The 25,895-nt window shown below is 29.9% G+C and overlaps 5 protein-coding genes and 1 long non-coding RNA gene across 10 annotated transcripts in view; 3 read left to right on the top strand and 3 right to left on the bottom strand.

The window, feature by feature from the left end:
• The window catches only part of LOC126915589 (phospholipase DDHD1-like), a 410,369-nt gene that overhangs the window by 380,236 nt on the left and 4,238 nt on the right, over positions 1-25,895 (top strand). For 2 of the 4 annotated variants that reach the window (XM_050720395.1, XM_050720394.1), the window contains exons 1-2: positions 24,007-24,669; positions 25,264-25,578. In XM_050720395.1, coding sequence (XP_050576352.1) covers positions 24,606-24,669; positions 25,264-25,578 — 379 coding nt within the window. In that variant the 5' untranslated portion in view covers positions 24,007-24,605. Of the gene's footprint in view, positions 1-24,006; positions 24,670-24,765; positions 24,899-25,263; positions 25,579-25,895 lie in introns of those variants that run through there. The other 2 variants (XM_050720396.1, XM_050720397.1) reach the window with 2 other exon arrangements.
• On the top strand, positions 616-14,128 carry LOC126915595 (synaptotagmin-4). The gene is made up of 6 exons (XM_050720413.1): positions 616-832; positions 2,412-2,726; positions 3,566-3,927; positions 4,589-4,747; positions 5,436-5,753; positions 7,750-14,128. The coding sequence occupies exons 1-6, from the start codon at positions 781-783 to the stop codon at positions 7,867-7,869; spliced, it is 1,326 nt and encodes a 441-aa protein (XP_050576370.1). The 5' UTR covers positions 616-780; the 3' UTR covers positions 7,870-14,128.
• LOC126915617 (uncharacterized) lies at positions 2,540-3,567 on the bottom strand. The gene is made up of 2 exons (XR_007710265.1): positions 3,268-3,567; positions 2,540-3,227 (listed from the first exon to the last, which is right to left on the bottom strand). It is a non-coding gene; the product is annotated as an uncharacterized LOC126915617 (long non-coding RNA).
• LOC126915593 (dolichol kinase) lies at positions 14,387-17,743 on the bottom strand. The gene is made up of 7 exons (XM_050720412.1): positions 17,440-17,743; positions 16,828-17,081; positions 16,401-16,621; positions 16,143-16,331; positions 15,859-16,068; positions 15,443-15,770; positions 14,387-15,190 (listed from the first exon to the last, which is right to left on the bottom strand). Exons 1-7 carry the CDS (start codon positions 17,517-17,519, stop codon positions 15,057-15,059), a joined length of 1,416 nt encoding a protein of 471 aa, XP_050576369.1. The 5' UTR covers positions 17,520-17,743; the 3' UTR covers positions 14,387-15,056.
• Positions 18,006-21,309, bottom strand: LOC126915613 (glucose-6-phosphate isomerase). The gene is made up of 11 exons (XM_050720445.1): positions 21,086-21,309; positions 20,697-20,790; positions 20,311-20,502; positions 20,115-20,195; positions 19,815-20,030; positions 19,513-19,752; positions 19,217-19,397; positions 18,985-19,103; positions 18,671-18,899; positions 18,533-18,599; positions 18,006-18,459 (listed from the first exon to the last, which is right to left on the bottom strand). The coding sequence occupies exons 1-11, from the start codon at positions 21,214-21,216 to the stop codon at positions 18,336-18,338; spliced, it is 1,674 nt and encodes a 557-aa protein (XP_050576402.1). The 5' UTR covers positions 21,217-21,309; the 3' UTR covers positions 18,006-18,335.
• On the top strand, positions 21,912-22,979 carry LOC126915611 (enhancer of rudimentary homolog). Of its 2 annotated transcripts, none has more exons than XM_050720443.1 (3): positions 21,912-22,146; positions 22,484-22,571; positions 22,701-22,979. In XM_050720443.1, exons 1-3 carry the CDS (start codon positions 22,144-22,146, stop codon positions 22,919-22,921), a joined length of 312 nt encoding a protein of 103 aa, XP_050576400.1. In that variant the 5' UTR covers positions 21,912-22,143; the 3' UTR covers positions 22,922-22,979. The 2 variants fall into 2 exon arrangements, with proteins under 2 accessions (XP_050576400.1, XP_050576399.1); XM_050720442.1 differs by lacking the exon at positions 21,912-22,146 and adding an exon at positions 22,198-22,366.

The raw sequence follows: 25,895 nt of genomic DNA, 5'->3' as shown, positions 1-25,895 counted from the left end.
ATGCTTTCAACATAATGACTAAACGATAAAAGAAACATACATATTTGTATCGATACTTTATATTAAAAATATAGAGGGGAATCGATCCTAAAAATAAGAAAAAGGAAATATCTTTACGCTAAACCAAAATTATCAACGATAAAACATGTTATCATTCAGTCCTCGCTATCTCTAAACTCTTTCTCAATTGTATCACGCTCACCGTGACACGTCAAAAACAAAACACCACCTTAACTCTCTCGGGCTTCAAAATCCCAGGATTATAAGAAACGCGCACAAATCTTTTAATTCCTCTTCCCTTTTCCCTGAAATCCCTCTTCCATCATGAGTCATTCTTCGTGGGTAATAAAAACTAGTCGTCCTATCGTTTCTCAGAATATCAGTTCTAAAACCAAGCTACTCCAACAATCGATATCCCGTCGATTCGACCCCTGGTTGCGCCACTTCCCCTCAAGTGCATCATCCTGTGAAATCCTTCGTTACCTGCAGGGACGGGGGCCCTTCTTTCGTCGTACGACCATCGAAACAGCATTGTCCCTGGCGTCATGGTCGTCGTCACCGTCTTGATCGTCGGCGTCGTGGTCGTCGTTGGTTCCTTTTCCAGCGACGTCTATTCCGCGCAAGCCCCGGACGTTACTATTGATCGGAGCATTTCGTCCGATGGTCGCCTCAGAATACCACGAACGGTCCGCACGCCGTAAATATTCGTTCAGTGCGTCGTGGCCGAGTAACTTACGCGGATAAAAGCGTCCAAATAGACGGAGGAAAACGTGGCCGAACATGGTCGGAGGAGTGACGGAAGACGGACCTGTGATTCGACCCGTCGATTTCGGTAAGTGGACCACGTTTACGTGAAATTCGACTTGCCTTAGCCTTTTTTGCGTATCTTCTTCGAACCGGGCAATCCTCGTGATTCAACCGACATCGATCCTCCTTCGTAACCATGATTCCGAGCTCTTTGCTCGATTTACGCGATTACACCATCGTGCATCGCTTCTCCTTCTTTCGGGGATACTTCGATTTCGAAGATGCCATTCGACTGATTCGAATGGGACACTGGTTCAGGATCGAGGAAATCGTGGCGCCGATAACCGCAGACAGCTGTTACACCGCGTAATCTTATGCATTTCGTGACTGGATGTTTTCATCGATTGCAATCGCTTTTATTTTATTTCTTCTCGTTGTTTCTAGCTGCTTGTAGTTGAATCAAAATAAATTACTTTCGAATTTGTTCTCGTTGCTTCGTACCGTTAGCTGCTTGTAGATGAGTCAACGTGGACTAACTACTTTAGAATTATACATGTAATCGCAATGGTTGATGAATGATTTAATAAATTGCTTCAATTCGACAATGTATGCATATAGTGGAGGATGATTGATTTTACGACTAACGACACACAACAACATGTGATATTTGTCAGTCGATGCTTGTATTATCAGTATCAATTAGTTCACGTATATACGTAGATTCAACGGTTGATGCTGTTTTGGGATGTTTTGGGGTCGACGTTGTGAACCCATACGGTTCCATAACTCGTTATAGGGAAACTTGATGACCATGTTATTCGTGATAGAGTATAAACTTAAACACAGCACCCTGAATAAGGGATGAAATTCGAGTGTTTCTTATAACATTTCAACGAAAACGTTATTAAGACAGATATAAAAATAGCATAAATTTTATTTTAGCAACATCGCGTAACTTTTATTGGAACTCGTCTTCTTTTTGATCGATTCGTGACGTTTACGGAGTTTGATTAAACTAGCAAATAAGACGCGCACGTTGTCACGATGATTCAACGTTGCCAGGATTTTCTATTAGTCAGCAATGAGAGACTAACCTTCCTATGAAATTCAAATCTTCTCTGATCGATATATATTTTCGTCTTCGTACGAATTAATTTCTTCGATGCTAATTGCGCAAAAAATATAACTACAGATTTTAGATAGATATTTTCCTGACCTGCAGTTCTCATTAACTACAACCGGTTGCCACTTGCATTCAAGCGCGTAATGGAATTAAGACACGCGATAAGAAATTAAATTAAAAAATATTCTTTTATATTCAGTGAGAAGAGTAGGTTAAAATATAAAACTGAGAATGTTAAATTAAGGGAAGAAAGATGTGTTTAATCTTTGTCGTAAGTTGAGGTCTTAAGAGCAAGAAAATTCAAAAATACGACACGTATTTACAAAATGTTATAAGAAATACGATGATACCTTCCAACGTCATATACTTATATATACGCATGTAAGTACAGTAGTTTTAAACATAAAATACACATACTTGATTGCTAATTCCTCCATAATGATCGTTCACAAGCGAAACGAGTATTAAAAACAAAAATTCAGTGAACTACCGATAAGTAAAAAGTAACAGAATTTCAAGGAAAAATATGCGTGAATTTCAGTGTCGACGACGACCGTAGTCGCACTATGTATAGGAGCCGTTTTCCTACTTTGCGCCGTCGCCATGACCTGGTGGCTTTGTCGACGACGTCGTGAACACACCAAGCTGAACTCCGACAAGTCCCTGGCGTTCAGGCCGCCCCACAGAAAACCGACAGCAGTTAAAAGTCCGGGTAGTACCAGCCACTACCTGAAGAAGAGTCCCAGCCCGACCGGACTAGCCAAGAGTCCTCCTGGTTCAGGTGGACAGACGCCCAGCCCGACCGGATCCCAGTCGTCGAATCCTGGATCACAGCCAAGAACACCTCAGGGTACAGGTATAAATCTTCGTTCAAGTACGTTTATTAACACCCTTTTCTAATCTAACAGTCGAGTCGGTCAAAAATGCACAATTTTGTTTTCAGCGGAATTATTTCCTGGCTATGTATTAATGCATTCTTCCGTAATTTTAATTCTATATTTTACGTTTATAATACGACAAAATGCAAAACACAAGGTAGGAAATGAAAAAAGTAAGCGCTTTTTTATAAATACGAAAACGTGATTGTTTATTTGTACGAAGAATGAATTAAAAATGGTTGGTTGGCGGTTGACACGGGCTTGTGCGCTTTGAACGATTAGCTGAATAACACGAGCGTTAAGGGGTAACGCGTTGATAACCATTTAACTTGTACAAAATTTAATACCTTCGGTTATTACTTCCGTAATTGGATACAAGAATCGGATAAATTTTAACATCTTTACTTTTACTATCAAACCTTTGGCTATTTAGCCGTCGATATCGCGTCGTAAGAAACGAGTGAAGATATATATACAAGCTTCTTTCTACAACCTTGATAGCTGAAAGACGTTTGCTACGGTTCAACTTAGAAGCAACACTTCCGTCCTCTCTTGGAAGTTCATTTAAAATTCATTCCAATTCTACGTAAAAGACAGTAGTCGCGAGAGAAAAAATTCTTGCTGTATAACGAGAAATTAGGACAAATAAATTCTAAAGTATTAACCACGTAAAATAATGGTTGATAGAAATTACTTTAAATTGCTAAATGACTGAATGTACTCGGCAGAGATTATTCCTAAGCCAGCGTATTAACATGTTAGAAGAGACTGGGTTATCGATGATTAAAATATCGGTTGCTCGTTCAATCAACTACAGGCACCCCGGCTCAGACACCTTCTGGCGAGGTTACTCTAAGCATCGAGAATGAACGGGACAAGGCGGAAATTGAGAACAACGAGAAAACAGAACGTAAAAAGAACCACGAAACAAAGAATAACAAAGGCGATATGGGTGAATTGGTATTCAAATTGCGGTACGTAAACGAACAAAATGCACTCGGAGTGACAGTGGTGAACTGCAAGGGTCTACCTGCGAGAGCTACCAGCGATCCTTACGTGAAATTAAAGTTGCTGCCGGATAAACAACACCAGGCGAAGACCAGGGTACTCAGAAACACCAGAGACCCCGTCTATGATGAAGATTTCACGTTCTTTGGAATATCTAAGGACCAGCTTCAGGTAACAAATTCTTTCTACTTTTTGTCTTTTAAAAAGCAACAATTAAATTACATATTTTTATTTGTTTATTTCTTTTTACTTTAATTTGTCGTTAATAATTAAATGGTATTCGAATGTTAAGAGCGTGAATCTTGAGAGTTTGTTAAGGACAATAGATCCAATGGACAATGGTATCCAATAATTCGCTTGAGATTACTTCTTTATTATTTACTTTCTTTATTGTCATCTCCAAACGAAGTGATAACAAATAATTGACGTTAAAACTAATGACTATAATGTTAAAGTGACGATACGATACAATATTTCTTGCTTAAGCTGCGTTAATACTTTTGTAAATATTTTTATTTTTATTTTTCGTGTTTTGGTATATGTTATTATTTTATGTTATTGTTATTAATTAGACTTCGTTGCATGAAATGTTTGATTATTCTATGTCCATAGGAAAAGATGTATATGTGATGAATTTATAAAGATAAAAAAGAGAATGTATATTTTGTAATATATATAATATTTTAAATTCAAACTGAATTAAGTTCAGGACATAAATATTCTAAATTTAGAATTAGTCGAGTTCAAGATATAAATAAATATAAAGATTAGATCAATCAGAAAACGAATCGAGGTATCTCATCGAAACGTATTTTTTCGTTATCGTTCACAGAAAATCAGTCTGCACTTTATAGTGCTCAGCTTCGATAGATATTCTCGGGACGATATTATCGGTGAACTGACATGTGCACTTTCATCAGTACCCGATTTGGAGAACGCTGATAACCAGGAGATATCATTGTGTCGAAAAATATGCCCTAGGAGTCTAAAGGTAAGAAACAAAACACTAATGAAAAATTAACTTTTTCAAGTTACTCTACTAATAGCTTGCAATTTTTGTCGAATTTCACAATTAGCGTTAATAAACTTCCGAAAAATTTTATTTCTCCGTTCTAACACGCAACACAACGCAGTGAACAAAGATAATGCGGAAAATAAAAATTACAAAAAATTAACGTAATTTGTATATTAACGTTTTTACAGTTCCTCGTGAAAGAAAGAAAGATACGAGAACGAATTTTATTTAATTAATTATCTAGCAAAGAGATTGATCATCCAAAGCCATATCTTCATTTAAGAAACCATGAGAGCTTTTCGTCATATCAATAGGAAAAAGGTACACGTTTGTTAATGTGGCAAAACTTGATGAAAAAGAGAAAAAGAAAGAGGCTAAAAATCCGGTCAATTTTATTCTTCCGTTCTAATTATTATTAACAAAACATTATTCGAGCTTCAATACAATAAAATTCGAACGCGCGATGCAATAGAAATACTTTTTGCATTTTCTTTCCTACAAGCTACTCTAAACGTCGCGTTGAAGGAATTAAAAAAATGGTATCTTGATAACTATACAAATAGTATAAAATCTTTATTTTGTTATGACATGCCAATTTACTTGTCAAAAAAGAACGTTATATTTTATAGTGAAAGAAAAATTGAAATCATGTCTGTGATTATAGATTCAATCACAAGGCAGGGGTGAGCTGCTAGTCTCCCTTTGTTGGCAACCGATCAACAGCCGATTGACAGTGGTCGTGCTGAAGGCGCAGAATTTACCGAAGATGGACGTGACTGGGCTGGCAGATCCATACGTCAAGATCTATCTTTTGTATAACTCTCAGCGCATAGCGAAGAGGAAGACGCGTGTGAAGAAACGCACCCTTAGTCCGGTCTTTAACGAATCATTTGGTTTTGACATCCCGAACGGTGCTGATGGTCTTAACAACGTCAGCCTCGAGTTTATGCTGATCGATTGGGATCGCGTTACAAGAAACGAGGTACGTACCTTCAACCGTGTTTCTAGCTTACTACGTGTCACATTCGTTCCCCCATTTTGATCAGTAAATTCAATTATTTCTCCAACGTGCAACTTTCATTTGCAAATTTATCTCCTTAGAAATTATAATTTAATTACTAATATATTCTTATATACATATATAGCAGTTAGAGTAGATATTTTATTTATTTTCCATTCCTTTACGAACGAAATGTTGCATTTGTAAAACAAATGTTTCGTCGACTTTTCGATATCACAGCAATATTTCAATCTCAGTCGTATGTGATTAATAGTTTTCGATATAGTAACTTTACCGATAAAGTTTCGTGTATTTATATTTTGTGTTCAAAACCACCCATCGAATTATCCAATCAATTTTTGTACATCATCCATGAAACCATTCATTGCTTGCGCTTCACCAAAAGATCAATTTCTAACTTGTTTTTCACGCGCACGACCTATAGGTAATGCATATATATGTGGATAATCACTGCATTATTTAGCGTTTCGTTACTATCCTAGTTAGAAGTGTATTTTTTAAGTGATTTTTTATGAATGAAGGTAAAATTTTGGAATTAACTTTAGGATAATTTCTCTGGTTCATGACTTTTAGTTATAGTTTGAAATTTTTTAAATGATTTCTTTTTAAATGAAAATAAAACATTTTAATAATCGTTATACAGTTTGTGATTATTGATAACGTTTGCATTCGTCAATCTTTTGAAATTCTAATTTGAATTAAATTAAAAGTTATAATATTAAAATTTAATAAAATTAAAATAAATTTGAAAGTTAAATTTTAGATTATAATTTTAAATTATAATGTTACATTTTTATTAAGTAACGTGTAAAAGCAAATCGAAGAGAGAAAAATCAGTTTCGCGAGGTCTGTAAAAAACCTAAGAATTCCTTCTACAGTTAAAGATATTACGATGTAACGTAGTATTATGTTACAAATCCTTCTCGTAATATGCAAAACGCGAAGCTAAGAATTTCTAGGAATATACCTACCAGGTAATTTCGTTCGTACCAGTGTTAGTCAACAAAAATGTATGTGATTGATCGAACAATTAAGTCATGCACATGCATACAGTGATACGTGTGTACGTATCATACTGTACGACCCTCAAACTGTAACACTATAGACAGGTATAGCGTGACGCGACTGAAAGTCGTAGACTCGCACGGTGTAGCGTGATTTTTCATAATTTTCTTACGTAACATAACACTAACTAAGCATGGCGAACTCTCATTCGATCGATAAATCAATCCGTGAACAATCCGAATTTTCAAAATGATTACCGCATGTCACGTTTTTATTTAGCTGTACGAAATACTCTATGAAATTAGGTCAAATTATATCCATAACATACCGAATAAATTCAAATAGTAATTTGATTAATCAAATAAAATCAAACGAAACAAAGCTGATAGCAGATCATTTAGTTTCGGGTTCTCTACAAAGAACACCAAGCAATATAATAATAATGTAAAATTTAAAAAATATAATAACAATATAAATTTGAACATTTGAAAGATTTTAATGCGTTTACACATCGAAATATTGAGAAACGCTTTTAATAGGAAATATACGTAATGATAAATTACCGATTATTTCGTAAATTATTCAGAATTTTCAGCTTTCAAGTGGAAGATCTTTCTTGTGAGATGACGAAATTAACTTAAAACTGATTAATTACATAATTATTCTATCCGCTAGAGATACGCTTATACTATATAATACCCATTTACTTTACCTTCTATTTCAAAGTCAAAGTATTTATATGTAAATATATGATACATACATACAACATTTTTATAAATAACATAATTGAAGAACAATTAAAATCTCGTCTTATCTCGTGATTAATCTTTTACACTCCAGAAACTATAACAATTGTCAATTAATTTTAGAGAAGTCGTAGTTCGGTAAACTGTTCTGTAAACAAAAAATATATTTCTCGTACCCATTATGCACATAATTGTACATTTTTTAGGTGATTGGGCGACTCGAATTCGGTGGACCGAATTGTAAAGGATCCGCTCTGAATCATTGGAGGGAAGTTTGTAGCTCACCGCAGAGGCAGATCGCCGATTGGCACAAATTAAGGGAGTAAAACTAGTCTCTCCCAGCCCTGTCAACTTTCCTAGAATCCCGTCTCCAACTATCCAAATGCCCCACGTCCTTCTCCATTGCGAAACCACTGATTCACCCCTTGAAACCCTACGATGAAGTAGGGTATCTGTTTTGTAAACCTAATACTCGATGTATATTAGGCTTGAAACGAGTGGCGGCACGTCCACCCGCGATCGATGCCACTGCGTATACACCGTGTGAAATGTTACTGTCTACTACTGTCTAGTAGTCGTCTAACCGTGTTACGTGTCGGCATTGTCGGTACGAGGCGTGCACTACGAAGAGCTACTTCTTATTATCCGATCAATTCTGAACGCAGTTCGACTCGATAGCGAAACCACGCCTGTTTTTCGTTTGGACACCGAACGAATTGAGATTATCGATTTTCCTCGTCAGCTCGAGTTCATTGCGTAAGTTTTAAGCTTTCGTATTTTAAGTTTTAAGATTTTCACGCAACAGAAACACGCAAAATAATACCCACTTCTCTGGAGATGATATTGATAGAGCTATGGATGTATACTATTCAGAGAAACAATTATTCGCTGAAAAAGATAATGGACAGTGAGGATAAATTCAGGATCATTGATTTCGTTTGAGCAAATCGAGTTAGATCGTTCACTCTTCGAGCGTAGATCGCATCTTCGTTGATCGCAGTGGCAAACGATCGCGGGAGAAACGCATACAAAATGCTTTACGATATAAATATAGTTGTTAAGATTTCCGACCAGGTGGCAAAGGGAGGAGGGAAATGAAACAGTTAAATACAAAGCTAATTTGCCGATTATTGAACATTGCTGCACAGGGTCGTACTATAGAAAATCAATGCTTTTACTCGGAAAGTTGAAAGAAAAATTCTTGATACTTAAGTGTATCTCGAATTCCATGCAAAACCTTTGATTTATAATATTTTATAATGCATATAGTTTGATTTGAAAAAGTTGCGAAAACTTACCCCGAAACGAGCAAATTTGAATATTTTATCAGCAATTAATAAAACTCTCACAAAGTATAGTACATGAAAATTTATCTTAATTTTTGATTTATCTACTTTTCAATTTCGGTCATTGACTTCAATGATAAAAGCTTAAAGCTGATCTACGTGAATGTTTACGGAGAACCTTGTTTCGAACAATACATTTGTATTTTACGAAACAAGAGTGTTTCAATGAAAGTTTGTTACAGTTCAAAAATAATGTATGAAATTTGTATTCCATTTAACTCGTTTGGTTCTTTTTTAATGCAGACAAATGCGCTGCGAAAATTTCGCACGACCCTGTCAGATCACAAAAACCATCGGTTTTGGTGAAGTTAATGTGAATTAATCGTAAAAAGAATATCGAAAATCACGCGACACACTCGCAACTGTGTTTATCTCGTTCGTTGTGTAAATGCAAGAATCTCTCCAAAATATTCATCGAACAACAAATTACGATAATCGGGAACAATCTTTTAATATAATTTTCAGTCAGTGTCTACTCTTAGGAAAAAAGGAAAGAAAAGGAAAAGAAGAGAAAAGAAGATATAGTGGAAAAGAGAAAATAGAATATTTAGTTTTGCTTCGATTGCTATTTCTTAATATTTATAATACACAGGATTCGGAGAATTAATAGAACTCTCCAAAGAGATATATATATATATATATATTAATAGATAAACGAATAGAATACGGTTTTGGAGCGATTCTTGTATAGAACGTACGCAAACACCGGAAGACGTGGAGATGATACCGCTAATATCAAAAGCATTGATATAGTTAAAAACAATAATACGATTATTCGTTCCTATTCCAAAATTCTCTAACTCCACGTCAACTGGCCGAACGACAATTATAACTCGATAATTAATAATAAGGAAAGTTACGATCGCTGGTGAATACAGATTTCGGCGTCGACTTTTCGGAATATCGAAAAACTTCAAATAAAAATGCTTCTCCTCGAGATAAAATTCTTGGAGAACATTGAATAAGATTCTTGACGTGCTCCGGGAAAAAGCACTGTAACAAATGCATAGGAGGGAAGACACAGTATTGCTATAAAAGCTTCATGGTGCATTGAATTATTGAATTATCATTATTGTTGAATTATTTACGTTATATTTGTTGCAAATTTTCATTTCCTTCAAATATATATATGATTGCCCTTACTTAACGCTTTAACGAAAGCGAAGCATTTTCTTCTTCGTGTCATTAATAATTGTGGAACGGGGTCGAGGAATTGTGACGTTGTTTTGAAGTGCCAACGGAGACCGCTTCGCGATTGTAAATATGTAATTTACGTTTAAATGGAGGGGGGAAAAAGAATGATACGATGCTCTTTATTTAGTTACGACGAACCCATTGTGGTTTCAATTGCGATTAATGAAAAAATTAGAATTTATGACTATAGTTTATGAAAAGATTCCATTTACACAGAGTGCAACAAGAGATCAACCATTAAGTAGTGGATCTTGTTGAAATGTTTCCAGTAATAGTCGATTATTGTTGAAATGGTAGTAGAGATAGCAAAACACCGCTTTCAACGAATGAAAGTATTGTCGACTCTGCTTTACACTATTTAATTAAATATATTACTTTGAAAATGAAGATTTGTTACTTAGCAGTGTATTGATGTACCTATTGTTATCAATAGAGGATTATTTTTATTCTATTATCGTTGTACGTCTGAATTATTTGACAAACTTAGATATATAAGTAAGGGTACGATTAAAAACGATCCTATAATTGTTTAGAAGGGAAGTTAATAGCTTCTTAATCTGTTTTACCGGAAAGTAAATTAATGTAGATAAATATGCACGCGAGATATCGGCAATCGATACAATGAATTTAAATCGTATAAGAATGAGGAGTTTCTGTTTAAAGGCCCCGTTCGCATGTGCCGCAAATACAACACTGCAATGAATAACGAATATCGATTAAGTATTATGGTAGGCTCGAATTCACCGAAACTTTAAAGTTACTTTAAACTTGACATAACCTTTAACATACGGAACTTATACACGTGGATCAATTATGAGAATATCAGCTTCGTGACTAAACTGTAAAGTATGCTAGATTACTGCAGCATAATCGACCACTGCTAATTACGAAATATTTGCTATGTTTGGAACATTTTTTCTGACGATGTGTTTAACGAAACATAGCGAGAGTCTCACGGTGAACGCAACAGAAATGTTCCTAGAAAGTAATCACGCATAATTCGATTAAGCGAATATTTTTAATGTACCGAACGTTTGATGAAAGGCAGAGCAACGTTTTTCAATGCAAAGTTACAAAAGTTTCACATTTTAGACATTATACATTTCAAAATATAATTTGTAGGTTATTGACAAACTTACAGTAAGTCCGACCTAGATTGCAATTTCATTCAATAAATCTCGTTTCCTTATTCCATCACTTCGATTTAATTCAGATCCAAAGTTTAGAAAATTCCAGTTCCAAGTAAATCGACGTTAATATATTTCTTGTTTATGTAAAAGCAAGACAACCAACCACGTGATGTTGCATTTCATGATGAATGTCGAAGTAATGAAATTGTAATACAGATGCACTCGTAAAGTTATAAATATCAATGAAAGTGTTAAATAACATGCATCAATTATACCTTAAATACGAAGTATAAGTGAAAGCGAAAATAAGTCACATAATTATTTAACCGAAAAAGGGAATTTAAAACACGTAGATCGAATCAAGCAAGGCATGAATGAAATTTATTGGCTTTTATGAAAGTTTGAATTCGTTAAAAACGTGATATACCAGAACGGAATAAAAAGCACCGCCACAGAGGGTCGAATTAAACCAAGCAAAAATGTAATCTGTATTTCCTGTCCGTAAAAGGAAAGCGCCTGACGTGTAAAATGTTTAAATACATATGCGTGTCAGTCGGTAACTGGTAAGATACAAAGCAATTGCTTATTTTTTTATCGTAACTTTTCGCTCCATCGTCCTTCCTTTGCGAAAGATGCAATGCCAAGACCAGAAAGAGAGCTGCTAAGGCAAAGGGAGAAACCGATTCTTTGCAAAAGAGGAAGATGCAACGACAAAATGTGGGCATAGATCAGCACCAATAAAAAACGAAAGTAACAACAGGTACATCGTAATATATCACAAAAAAATTAAAAAAATACACCGAATACATAAATTTTCGTAATTAAATATAGTAGAAAGAAAAGAGAGAAACCAGAAGATCGGTACTATTGCGCACCATGGTGGAACGAAAGATAAAAATAAAACGGAATTACACGATCGAGAGTTTCAGGATATTTATTTAATTGCTATACAATTACAGATACAACTATATAAGAAACGACTATAATAAGTAGCACGTAGTAAAACATCTCATAAATATCATCTGTCGTTCTCCTTGAGCTTGCTATTAATCGTTCGACGATTTTCGAATAAGACAGCGATTTACCAATGCGGAAACCCAGCTTCGTGAGATCGACAGATGTGGTGTAACATAATGAACGTCGGTATGGAATGCTGGAAAATCACCGTTCTTGTCACAGTTCCTTTCATCATTTTTCTTCTTTCATTTGTCGATAATTTCGCGGTTAGGGACTTTACAACAACGATTTTTTGTATTGAGATTTACGATGTAGTTGATACTCGTTTATGGAATATAGAAAAGAGATTCACTTCAATTGTTTAGAATTCAACCCTCCCCTGTTTTCCAATAAAATATAATACGTCAATTTATCATACATATTTAAATGTAATGTGTCGCTTAAAAATTATTTTCTAATTCACCATATATCGATATAATTTATTATTTTTCAATATTTTCTGTTTTATATGTATGTTTCAGAACGTATTTGTCGCTTGGTCCATAATTTTTATGAGACATAACTGTCGATATAATAATTTTGACAACGATAAACTTTTTATTGTCCAATAAAACTTTATAATATAATAATTACACTTCCCAACGTACAATTTAAATTTGAGGTGTATACATATGTAAAAAAAGATTATATACTAAAAATAATTTACTGTATCAATATATTGAAAAACGTTTCGTTTGACATTAAAACAGCCTGACATTTTTTACAAAAGCAAATACCTACATGCGGTGGGATGCGTAAATAATTTAGACATTTTATTTATTTCTAGATTAATTTATTTATAATTAATATATTTATTTATGGATTAATTCTATATTATACCTTAAATATCGTATATTTTCAACTTAATAAATTAGTAAGAATCTTTTGCAAAATAAGTTTTCAATATTATTTCGCAATGCTATTTTGCAAAATAATTTGAAATAATTCATGACTTCCGTATCATGTTTCATATTGCAACGCCAGATTAAACGAACTACACATAACTCATAAGTTATGTAATAAGCTACTTTTATGTATAAACTCTTTAACAATACGAATAACCACGATAAGATGTATTTTATTTTTATGATAATTTTTAAATTGGAAAAGATAATATAAATTTTCTACTTTGTTTCTATTTCATCCTCTTTCTTTTTTGTTTTCATCTTTCTCTTCTGATCATTTTAATGTTGTGTTTTAAATGATGCAATCAATCGGCAGTTATAAATAAACTGTACTTCTTGAAATAAAAATATCTAACCGCACCTTTAATATTTACAAAAACTAATGGCACTTATAAACGATTCATAAATATACACACATATAAATACCAATAAACTTTAATAAATTAATACAACATAACCACTAATATTTAAAAAAAGTTGTTTAAAAAAATGGTATAAAAAATAATTCGTGAAGAAAAATGTTAACAGAGAAACTATACCACTGCACATATCAGTTTACATAAACTTAAAATTATAGATCTACAATTTATACGATTGTAATATTTTCGCATACATGTATTCTTACTATATCAATATTTTTAATCAAATATTAATTTAGATGTATTTATAATTTTAATTTATTATTCGACTCGTCTTGTAAACAAACGATTTCTACACAGAAATTAATATGCGATAACGTGGCAAGACACGTCAAACGATTTAGAAAAAAAATAAGAAAGAAATCTAGACACTTTTAACATATAATGTTATTAATATTTTTCTTCGCGAATAAAACCTGCGGTATGATAGAGTTATATTTAATACAGAGTTCACAATTAATGATAAGCCTTGACAAGAAATCGGTGCTTTTCGAACATTCCGCATATCATGTACGCGTATAGACATGGCGTATAATGACATGTGTACGGTCAGATTTTAAGGCTGTGTGGTCAATAAAATAATGAAATGAGATAATTTTAATGATCTTTTTCAGACTCGTCCTCTTCTAAATATATAGCATACCTTATGGTAGCTATATTATTAGCTATATATACCAGAAAAATTTGACATTAGGAAAGAATACGATATACTAATATAATACGAATTAATTACACTTTCAGTATACTGCAAGATTAACGCAAAAAAAGTTATTCCACCTTACAATAAACATTTTTTTTTTGTTTATTCTTTTCTGTAATTACCAGACAATAAAATATCAATAATATACATACATACAACTATAAAAATATTTTATTATTAGATTTTGTTTACAAACTCTTTCGAATGAAATACAAAAATGCATCGGTAGGAATGAATAAGTTACGCGTTACGGAATACCAAATTATGTGAGCCATCGTAACAGTACAGGCATTCCACTCATCTTTTTTAAACAAATCAGATGATTAAATGCAATATCAAGCATAAAGTAGCTAATATTTCATGTGCTATTTTGTGTCAAATAAATTCATATACATATTTAATATAATATTTATATACAAATATGAACAATTTTATATAAATATTATTTAACATAACTTTCAACAGTAATATACACGAGTAAGATTTTTCTGTTATTCACTTGAAATATAAATTACAAAATAAATATTTCCAATAATGCATACATTTTTAAATGATATAAAACTATAGAGCTATGTAATAATGAAACAGCATGTAGTGCAAAAAAAAACTTTTGACTAGTAACTAATTTTAAGTATTACTCGTAACAAAACAAGTTAGTGTGAAAAAGGATGTTATATACAAGGAAATATATACGTATCTTCAAATATAACGACACAAATAAAGAAATGAATTATGGAAACACTACACCTTTGGTCCACACTACATTGAACAATCAAGTATGTTCAAATTTGTTTTAAAACAGTTATTGTTACCTATTGTTTGCTTAGACCATTAGACACATGTACATGAACAATGGTAATGCCAGATTGTCAACTTGATTTGTTTGTGCTTCAATAAATGACAACACGATACTCGATAATAAGCTTTGTAAAAATAACCAACCATTATCTACGTAGCCTATTAAAAAACATACATTAATTTTGTGGTGTACCAGTATATATTTTTTAAAAATAACAATTTTAATAATTAGTTATTTTAATCAGTATTTTATCCGACTTCCACAAGGATATTATTAAATATATTAAATATATTTAAATTTATATATATTTAAATTTATATATATTTATATAATTTAAATTTATATATATTTACAATATACATAAATTTAATTCATAAAAATTTCAGAGAAAAATTTTAAATAATACATACCCATAAATGCTAAAAGACATATTAATCCAATTTGGCTAAAAATACAAGCAATTGTTCCTTCAACAGACTTATCTGAATTGGTCCATTTATGAAAACCCCATCTACTACCAACAAAACTAGCAGCAGTATCACCCACACCAACTGTTAAGATACCACTAAGCAAAGTTAATAATGAAAGATTGTTGGTAGGCATCCAAAGTGGGAAAGATAAACCACAGAGCAAATAGAGAGGTGTTAAAGAAATCAAATTATCTTTCTCATCAGCAAACACAGAAAATCCCTGTTGTAATAATTCTCCAAGAGGCGATATTTGTAAGTACCTCATCAACTAAAAAAGTAAGAAATTATCAATAGAAAATTTAAAAATATTGTAAATATAAAATTCAAGAAAACTTAGTTTCTTAAACTTGATATACCTCAAGAAATACAAACAGTCCCATTATTACACCACTAGCTAGATACAACAATATGCGTTCATATATTAAACCAGGTATATATACAAGTACAGCCAATAAGTGAAACATTTTTCGAGTTGAAGATGTTGCTTGGAGATTTAATAATACCTGGTATGTGATAACTATTACACCTAGTACTAAACATAAAGCCCAGTATCCAAATAACATGATCTGTAATATTTGCAACCATTACAAATAATTTGATACTTATATAAGAAATACTGCAAAATTATTATTATGCGCACCTTATTTGTTTTATTGCAAACAAAGTAAAACGTCCAGATTAAAGGATTTTGATCCAATAAAACATACATTAATGGTAAGACTACAATCAATAAAAGTATGATTGTCATTAAATAAAAATTTCTGGCTAAGCGACACATTGGAAAATAACTAGATATTAAACATACTGATATCACATACAACATTGCAACCTGAAATTATAATTTTCAATTATTGATCATATCAAATTTATTATCTGTAGAAGATTTCCTTTAGAATACCTGTAAAATAACTGTTGCAATATCGTCATCATGGATTGGTGGTAGATGATATCTTAGTGGCAAGTTTGTTACTACAGACATTAGAAACAAAATACATCCATGCATAACTGCTGTTGCTTCTCCAATTGTGAAACAACAAGGAAATGTAGACATCAATTGAAGAATACCCCATGTTCCTAAACTTCCGACACTTAAGCCCCATGTGACACTCACTAGTAATCCTGTTCTTATTTATCAATAAATAAAATAATTTGCTTTAACTAAAATAATATGGTTTTATAAAATAGATAATGAATATTTACATAAAAAAATTGATTTAAACAAATCATATTATAAGATAAAACTTAATATAATTTAACTTTAATTAATTCATAAAATATTAAAGGTATTATTAACAATATAAAACAATATTTATAAATTGATATACCTTTATTTGCCACAAGAAGGTATAATAAGGATGTTATTATAGCTGGTAAAAAATATATAGCTTGAAAATCTTTAACTGTCACTTTCTCAGTTGACAATTTCAAATATAAACATATGGAACTAATAACAAGACCAATTCCCGTGAGACCCACAATGAGGCAGATTTCAGAGTAACTAGCACCTTCCTTTAATAGAGTTAAAACTGCACTTAAACCTACTAATGTTCCAAGCCATAGTCCACTGTCAGCTTTTATGCTGAAAATATTTCTTAATGTTAATATTTTTATATGGAACTTAGCTGAAGATAAATCATCATAAAAACACTTTTCTTATAATAATGGTATCATTATAGTTATAAATAAATAGTATAAAATATATCAAACATACTAGTAATTTATAATACATAATTGAATATTTTAGAGTATTTATACATACATTATTTATACATACAAAATATTTATATATTACAATATATTAAATAAAATTTAATATTACATAATTTTTAATGATGTAAATACAAAATTTAAACATATTAAATAGTTAATATTCTTAAACAGATTTCTAGGTTAAGTCACGTTGATCTTTACATTTATACACTGAATAATAAACATACCGATGTTTAATGCCATTATCTTTCAAACTTTGCAATATCCTTTCTTCGAAGTGTCTGTATTTGTTTAAAAGAAATTCCATTATTAATAAGGTACTTAAAAAAAAAAACGCGTTCTACACCATCAATAACCACACCCCCGATCTTCTAACACGGAAAACGTGAGTATGAAGTGTGAATGTGTAAATGGTGTGATATCGTCTGGAAAGATGAAACGCTTTTTTCGCCGTATATTACGTATTGTATACATGTATATTAAAATACGCAGTACGACATATATACATATGTACACAATAAAATATAGTAATAACCAAATGACGAAATATCTTAAAATATAGATTCGCTTTGTTATAAATTTGAAAGCTTTATTTCATAATTTTTTATATTTTTTGCCTTTATTTGTAATATTTTTTATTAAATTTTGTCTCACATATTGTTATTAGAACGACATACAATATATGTTTAAAACAAAGTTATAATTAGATATTTAATATTGAATATTGAATTTAATATCAACATATTTGTTAATAACATAGAAACCAAGGTAATAATAAAAAAAGAAACAGAAAAATGATTATATTATTTATTAAATACATATTTATAAAAATTGTAGAGTAATATCGCAAAAATAAAATAACAGATTATTATTTCGATAAATAATTTTTTCATCATTTAACAATTTGCAATGTCATCTTATATCTTTCACTTACAGTGATTTAATAAGTATGATTAAAAATTTCTTCATACTACAATTTGTGATAAGAAACAATAAAAGAACATTAAAAAATTATATCTCTATAACAACTTGTATGTACTTTAACAAGAGTTTGATTGTAACAATTGACGATTACTACTTTATCGTACCTCAATTATTTATTTTATATCGTTTGAGGAACTTTTTACGAGCTATGATTTTTAGCAAATGCGATCAACCCGTTTGTTGATGAATCATGGTTTGTAACTGCTTGAGTACTTTCTAATTCAGGTTCAATTACCTTTGCCAACTGCTTTCCTAATTCAACACTATTAAAATAAAATTATATATTTTTACATATTTCAAAGTTTTCAAGTATTCAACGATGAAGTTATTACTTACCCCCATTGATCAAAGGAATTGATATCCCAAATAATCCCTTGCACAAAGATTTTATGCTCGTACATTGCTTTAAACATAAATTACGATTAAACTGAATGATACATTTAAATGATATATTAATATATGCATTAAATTTACCAATCAAAGCTCCAAGAATAAAAGGTGTTATTTTCTTAAGAAGAATAGTATTGGTTGGTCTATTTCCCTCAAACATCTTATGTGGTAATAATAGATTTATTTGCTCAGGATTCATTCCTGCTTTTTGCAATTCAGTTCGTGCTTCATTCTCATTTTTTCCTTTCATCAAAGCTTCAGTTTGTGCAAAACAATTTGCAAGCAATATTTTATGATGGAGATTTCCTTGAACCTAAAATAAGAATGTCTTATTACCTGCTATTATATTAAAACTTTCTTTTCGAATGATAGTCTCCAACTATTAATTATAATAATACCTTATTATGTGACTGTATTGGAATTAAAAAATCAGCAGGGACAAGTCTAGTACCCTGATGTAGTAATTGGTAAAATGCATGTTGTCCATTAGTACCTGGTTCTCCCCATACAATTGGACCTTAAATATTTAATTTTTTTTCACGTTAACTGAATAAAACACTTATAATACTTAATTAGAGAAAATAAAAAATTGTATTTTTTCTAGACATATAAAATATATAAAATATTTACCAGTACTGTAATTTACAATTTTCCCTGCACGAGTAACATATTTTCCATTACTTTCCATATCTCCTTGTTGAAAATAAGCAGCAAACCTATGTAAGTACTGATCATATGGTAATAATGCATGTGTTTCAGCTTTGTAAAAATTATGGTACCATATTCCAAGAAGAGCTAATATAACTGGTGCCTATAAAGTAATGTTTTATTAAATACACGAAAAAATTCGATGATTCAATATTTTTCTCAAAATATTAAAAAGATATAATTATAATATTACAAACAAAGATTAAGAATATACTTGCATTTTTCTCCAATGGAGCACTACAGAAATGTTGATCCATAAAGTATGCACCGCTCAATAATTTTTCAAAATTTTCAAATCCAATAGACAAACAGATTGATAAACCAATAGCTGACCATAACGAATAACGTCCTCCAACCCAGTCCCAAAATCCAAACATATTTTTTTCATCAATACCAAATTCTTTCACTTTTTGATTATTAGTAGACAATGCAACAAAATGACGTGCAACTGCTGCAGGCTATATGAAAATAGGTATATTTTATATACCACTAAATTTAAGATCGTTATTTCATTACTCACATCTTTTAAAGCATCCAAAAGCCATATTTTAGCAGAAGTGGCATTTGTAATCGTCTCTTGAGTAGTAAATGTTTTCGATGCTATTATAAAAAGAGTTGTTTCTGGATTCAACATTTTCAAAGTTTCAGCAATGTGGGTTCCATCTATGTTACTAACAAAATGAACTCGTGGTCCAACATGAAATGCCTTTAATGCTTCAGTTACCATTAAAGGACCCTATATATATATATAAATATATAGCTACATGAATAAAAGAGGAATTAATTTATATATCTTATGATCACAATTTATATAACATACCAAATCTGAACCACCAATTCCAATATTAACAACATCTTCAATTGGTTTACTAGTAAAACCCTTCCATTGTTTTGAAAGAATCTATATAATATAAAAAAATAAATATTATATAGAAAGTTATTACTTCCGAAAGTTAAAAGTAAATATAAAATTGTCTTTTATATATATATATATATTTTATTATATATATATTTACCTCATTAGTAAATTGTTTCATGTGATTTAATACAGCATTCACTTCTGGCATTACATCTTTATTATCAACTAATATTGGTTTGTTAATTCTATTGCGCAAAGCGATATGTAAAACTGCTCTATTCTCTGTGAAATTAATTTTCTCTCCATTAAACATGGCATTTCTTGCGGCTTCTATTTCACGTGCTCGTGCCTTAAAATTTACAAAATATATAATTGCAAATGTAATAAATTATTACATAGCATTTAAATATATTTAAATATAAATATAAATATTAAATATATTTAAATGTAAATATAAATATTAAATATATTTAAATATAAATTTCTTCTTATTATAATTAATGCAATATAAGTTTAATACTTGTACAATATTATAATACATACTAATTCCAATAACAGTTGCAATGCTTCTTCAGTAAGCCGATTCTTAGAATAATCAAGTAAAATTGGCCCATCTTCAGGAGTAGGAATTTCTAGACTAATTAATAAATTAAATATCGTTAAAATGATCTTTATATAAAATCATATTACAATTATTTTCCATAATATTTTAATGTGAAAGGTATTCCGTTATTCTATATAAAATTGAGCGAAAGAGATATTTCAAGAAAAAAATCATAACTATATAAAATAATACGTAAAATAGAAATGCTTTTTTTCATTTTAATCTCATAAACAATTCAGACAAAGATTTTTACAATAATCTCATTTTATTAGAGCAAACAACCTTCGGGTCATTTCAAGGTCATATGTCAAGGATTAATAAAACTCACCTAAAGTTTTCGAAGCGTTTAGGATTTTGTTGAAAAAGATCATATATTTTAATTTTTAGACCATTAATATCAAAATACTGTTGCAACTTGGTCCATGCTGCTTCGGTAGTTAATTCTGGTTTCGGTTTCATTTTTTTAATTTAAGAAAACCGCGCTGACAGTGTGAAATACAAATTCGTGCTCTGTGACTCTATGTCGACGTCGACTACTCATGTATAAAGTTAATTCAAGACGTGCCAACATTTCTTGCATGTTCAAGCTGCTTCTCAACGTAATCTCTCATAAGAACGGTGTTTGAAGAATATCTTCCAAAAAACTGTCATACTATAATTGCATTATATATAAATATAAATCTTAATATTTTAATTTTACAAATACACGCAAATTTTCAACAAATATTCATTAAATACTATTTAATATATAATAAATTTAATATGATTTAAAATGAGTTTGATAATGTTAAAAAAATAAAGGATTTTTATCGTATAGAATTTGATAAAATTTTCTTAATATTTTTAATTAGTATTATATATAAAAATGGAATAAGGAACAATAAAACTTTGCTGAATAAATTGAATAATATACATTTCTTTAATATAACAGGTAGTTTTGCATTCAATACTCCTAACATAATTTATTTATCGTAATCAAATATATTTAATATATTTATATCATATAGTCTTGTAATTTTTCATTCGTTTTTAGGAATTTCACATTTCTTTAAAAACTCGACGTTAATTTCAAAATTTATATTTAAACATAACACGAATGTTAAACATGTGGAACGTAAATTGAACCACGAGATATACAAGGAACGAAGGAACAATACGATATGTTCCCATTGAACTGATGTATGTTCCAAATTCCAAGTTCCAAGTGAATCAAGTGTTATCATCGAAAACTCTAGAGTCGAAATTTTGAGGTTGCTTTCTGAAGGGATTTCGACGTTTTATTTTTTTTATTGCGTGGAATTATTGTGGCAAAAGTGATAAAAATTGGGAAAAAGTTAAACGCTGCTAAAATCATATAACTGAGTTATTCTTAATTCAAGAGCAAAAATGGTAATCGATTTTTGTTTTGACTACTTTAAGTTATGTCAAACCTTTGATATTTGTTTATTTGAAACTTAAATTTCTTTTCACGTTCATAGTTATAAATATACATATGTTTTAACCAAGTTAAAATTATTACACAGTTTATAACCAATTTTAGATATCATAATATCTTTATGTTAAAATACATATGTGTACCTATGTCTTTTTACATTGGAGCACGAAGAATGTAAATATTTACTCTTTTGAAATATTATAACCAATAAGTATTTAAAAATAAAAATTATTTAGTACAGTGTATACATTAAAATAACTAAATTGCAATATTTGTTTTTATCTGTTATAGTCTCACACAATATTGCTTGTACAACCAGGTAATAGACCTGAAACAAGAACATACTCTGATTATGAAAGTGTTAATGAATGTATGGAAGGTAAGGATATTCTATATTGTAGTTGGAACTTAGTAATTTTTTAATTGAATCACAGAATATTTAATCATATATCAAATACATATATACATGATATAAATATAGGAAAATAAGCTTGATTTTTTAATACAGGTGTATGCAAGATTTATGAAGAACATTTAAAAAGGCGAAATCCAAATACGCCAACTATAACATACGATATCAGTCAGTTGTTTGATTTTGTTGATCAACTTACAGATTTATCATGTCTTGTTTATCAAAAATCCACAAACACATATGCCCCATACAATAAGGATTGGATTAAAGAAAAGATATATGTTTTACTACGTCGAGCTGCAGGACATGGGAAATAATTAATGAATAAATGTACATCTATAATTTTGTGTATAATAAATATTACCTTTAGCTAAAGATCTATATTAAAGTTTGTAATAATAAATATATAACGTACAGAAAAACTGTACTATTGTATAATCACATACTATAGAACAATCTCCTTAATATTATTGTTAGGGATAATATGATTTCTTATTTCACATATATATGTGTTTATAATAAAATAGTTATGTGGTTTTTTTTAAACTTGTATTATTTTTAAATGAATGTGAATATATGTATTAGTTCAATGAAATATATATTTCACTTAACATTACAGAAATTCTATTATTTTATTTATAAAATGAATTTATATTATTTTTTAAATAATAATAAATCGTTCGACAAAATGTACATTAATTCTTACATAAATACATGAAATTATAAATATTCAACATTTATCATTCATTTGACTTTTACAAAATAGAATAATAGAATATATGTATGTAGGTAATGCGAAAGTATTATTAATAGAATAAATCAAATTTTTTTAAATTATATTTATATGTATGTTACACAAAAGATGTATTTAATATTATCTAATTCTATTTAAAAATTTATCTAAGAAATCAATAATTATTTGCCTAGTACCAATGAGAGTGAATGATGAGGTAACACATTGTATATAAAATAACCAATAATTCTTTTGCATAATACATAAGAGACAATTGGAAAAACTAATATTTTATATGCATATTTTTCATAATGTACGTTTTCAATTTGCGCATAAATAAATCTGTAAAAGAATCTGGTTTGTACAAGATGAAATTATCATTCTGTTATAAAAATTAAGGCAAATGATAGTGTGTATTCAAATTAAGTTCAATATAACATTACATTAAATGTAATAATTAAATATCAAAAATGAAAAATATGCAATTTTTATAAAATATATTATATTATATTTAATAAATATTAGACTTATATATAAATGTAAATTTTACAAACAAGTTGTATGTATATAGTAATACGTTTCAATTTATTTTTTATTTTTTACATGATTCATATGCATTAGCAATAAGCACGTTGTATGCAATCATTCGTAAATATATGCGCTTATGCATACATCTATGTATATATATATAACTATATATCTCTATATACATATAGACTGGTACATAGTAATATAAAAGTACGTATGAATTGTACATATCGCATACTGTTTTACGCATTGCGTTTATACATCAGCTGTCTACCATTAAATGCAGTGGTTTTGACGAAGTACGAAATTGGAATTATATAAGATAACAAAACGTGAATAAATTTGTTTGTGAGACCCAAGTCCTAAAAATCAGATTTGAGATAACGTCCAACTACTGTAGAGAACGATTGCCAATTCGTCAATCAGCTCTCAACGTTGCATTTGCTCGTGAACGAGACACCTTTATATTTTAATCAACGATACCGTCATAGGAATTATCCTTTATAAATACTAATAAAACAATTTATAATATTTTCTACTGACAGACTGTGGATTTTGTGTTATAATTAAATTTTTATCAATGACAAGTGTTCAATAGTGTCTAACGTTAATTTTGATAAAGATTGTTGCTCTTTATACGTGTCAGATGTTACAAAAAAATTAATATGACATAAAATATTGCAAAATTTTTTAATCAGATGATTTAGAAAATATCCTGTAATTATTACGTAAGTGACAGGATGTCTGACAAGATTGAAATTGATCCTTTTAGTGAAACACCTCTGGAATCTCAAAATTGTGAAGGTAAAGTTATCAATTATTTAAGATTGTCTTTGCAAATAATTTAAACGTTATTCATTATACAAATTTAGCGAACTATTAAAAGAATTTATTATTTAGTGCATCTGTCGTCAATAAGGAGCAATTCGTATGCTCAGAATATCTATAATACGTATAAGTATCTACATATGTATTCGATACGCGCAGTCGATATAAAGAAGAATTTGAAAATTATGCAAAGTTACTGCAAATTGTAATATCTATAATATCTGATAAAAAAAAACTTTCTATATGTTTATCATATCTAATAAACCTGAAACTCATTTTAATATAATTTAATGAAACCTATAGAAATTTAACAATTCTCATGTATTACAATTTATTAAATTAAAATATACTAATAATGACTGTGTGTGAATCTCTTATTTCACATTTTTTGTTATTGCATGTTATATAATTTGACATTGTTTGTAAATAATAAACTGAAAGATTAAAAACTATAACATTATATCTTTTTAACCAAAGTTTTTAGTAAGTTTTACATTTTATTAAATAACAAAAATTATATGTACCATGCTAAATTTATTTTATTTTAATTCCAAATTTTAATGTTTAAAGGAATTCCAGAAACTACCAGAGAATTAAATTCAAAGGATAACTCACAAAATATAATAAATGAATTAACATATGCAGAACCTTTAACTGCAGAACAAATACGATGGTTTTATAGAGATGGTGTAGATAAAAGATGGGTAGAATTCTGTGGATATGATAGCTTAAGAATTGAATATGCTTGGCAAAATTATCAAAATTTCCTTAGTAAAAGTAATAATATAACCAACAATCCACCTTCTGTTGAAAAAATTGTAGTTAGAGGAGGAATGTACGATGTGGAACTAGATAAAATGAAATGTGTTTCAATATATTGTACAGGTATATGTTTTATTTAGTTTCAATCTCATATATCATTATTTTTTAAATATAATTTAACAAAATATAAAATAACTAAAATAATTCAAACTTATATTTAATTATTTCATATTACATTTCACATTCTAAATAAATTACAAATTTCTTTATTGTATATAATATGTTAATTTAATTTGAGTAATAACGTTCACTTTTTTTTATGGGTACTAATTATTATGTCTACCATAAAAATCAATCAATTTGTTATCTTAAATCTATTATAATTAATTTCATTTAACCATGATTAATGTAATCAGAGTATAGGGTGAATGTTATATGTA

Source organism: Bombus affinis, chromosome 4 (genome assembly GCF_024516045.1).
Source record: "Bombus affinis isolate iyBomAffi1 chromosome 4, iyBomAffi1.2, whole genome shotgun sequence".
Lineage (NCBI taxonomy): Eukaryota > Metazoa > Arthropoda > Insecta > Hymenoptera > Apidae > Bombus > Bombus affinis.
Note: the sequence above shows the minus strand (reverse complement) of the source record. Positions and strands in the feature narration are given on the sequence as shown.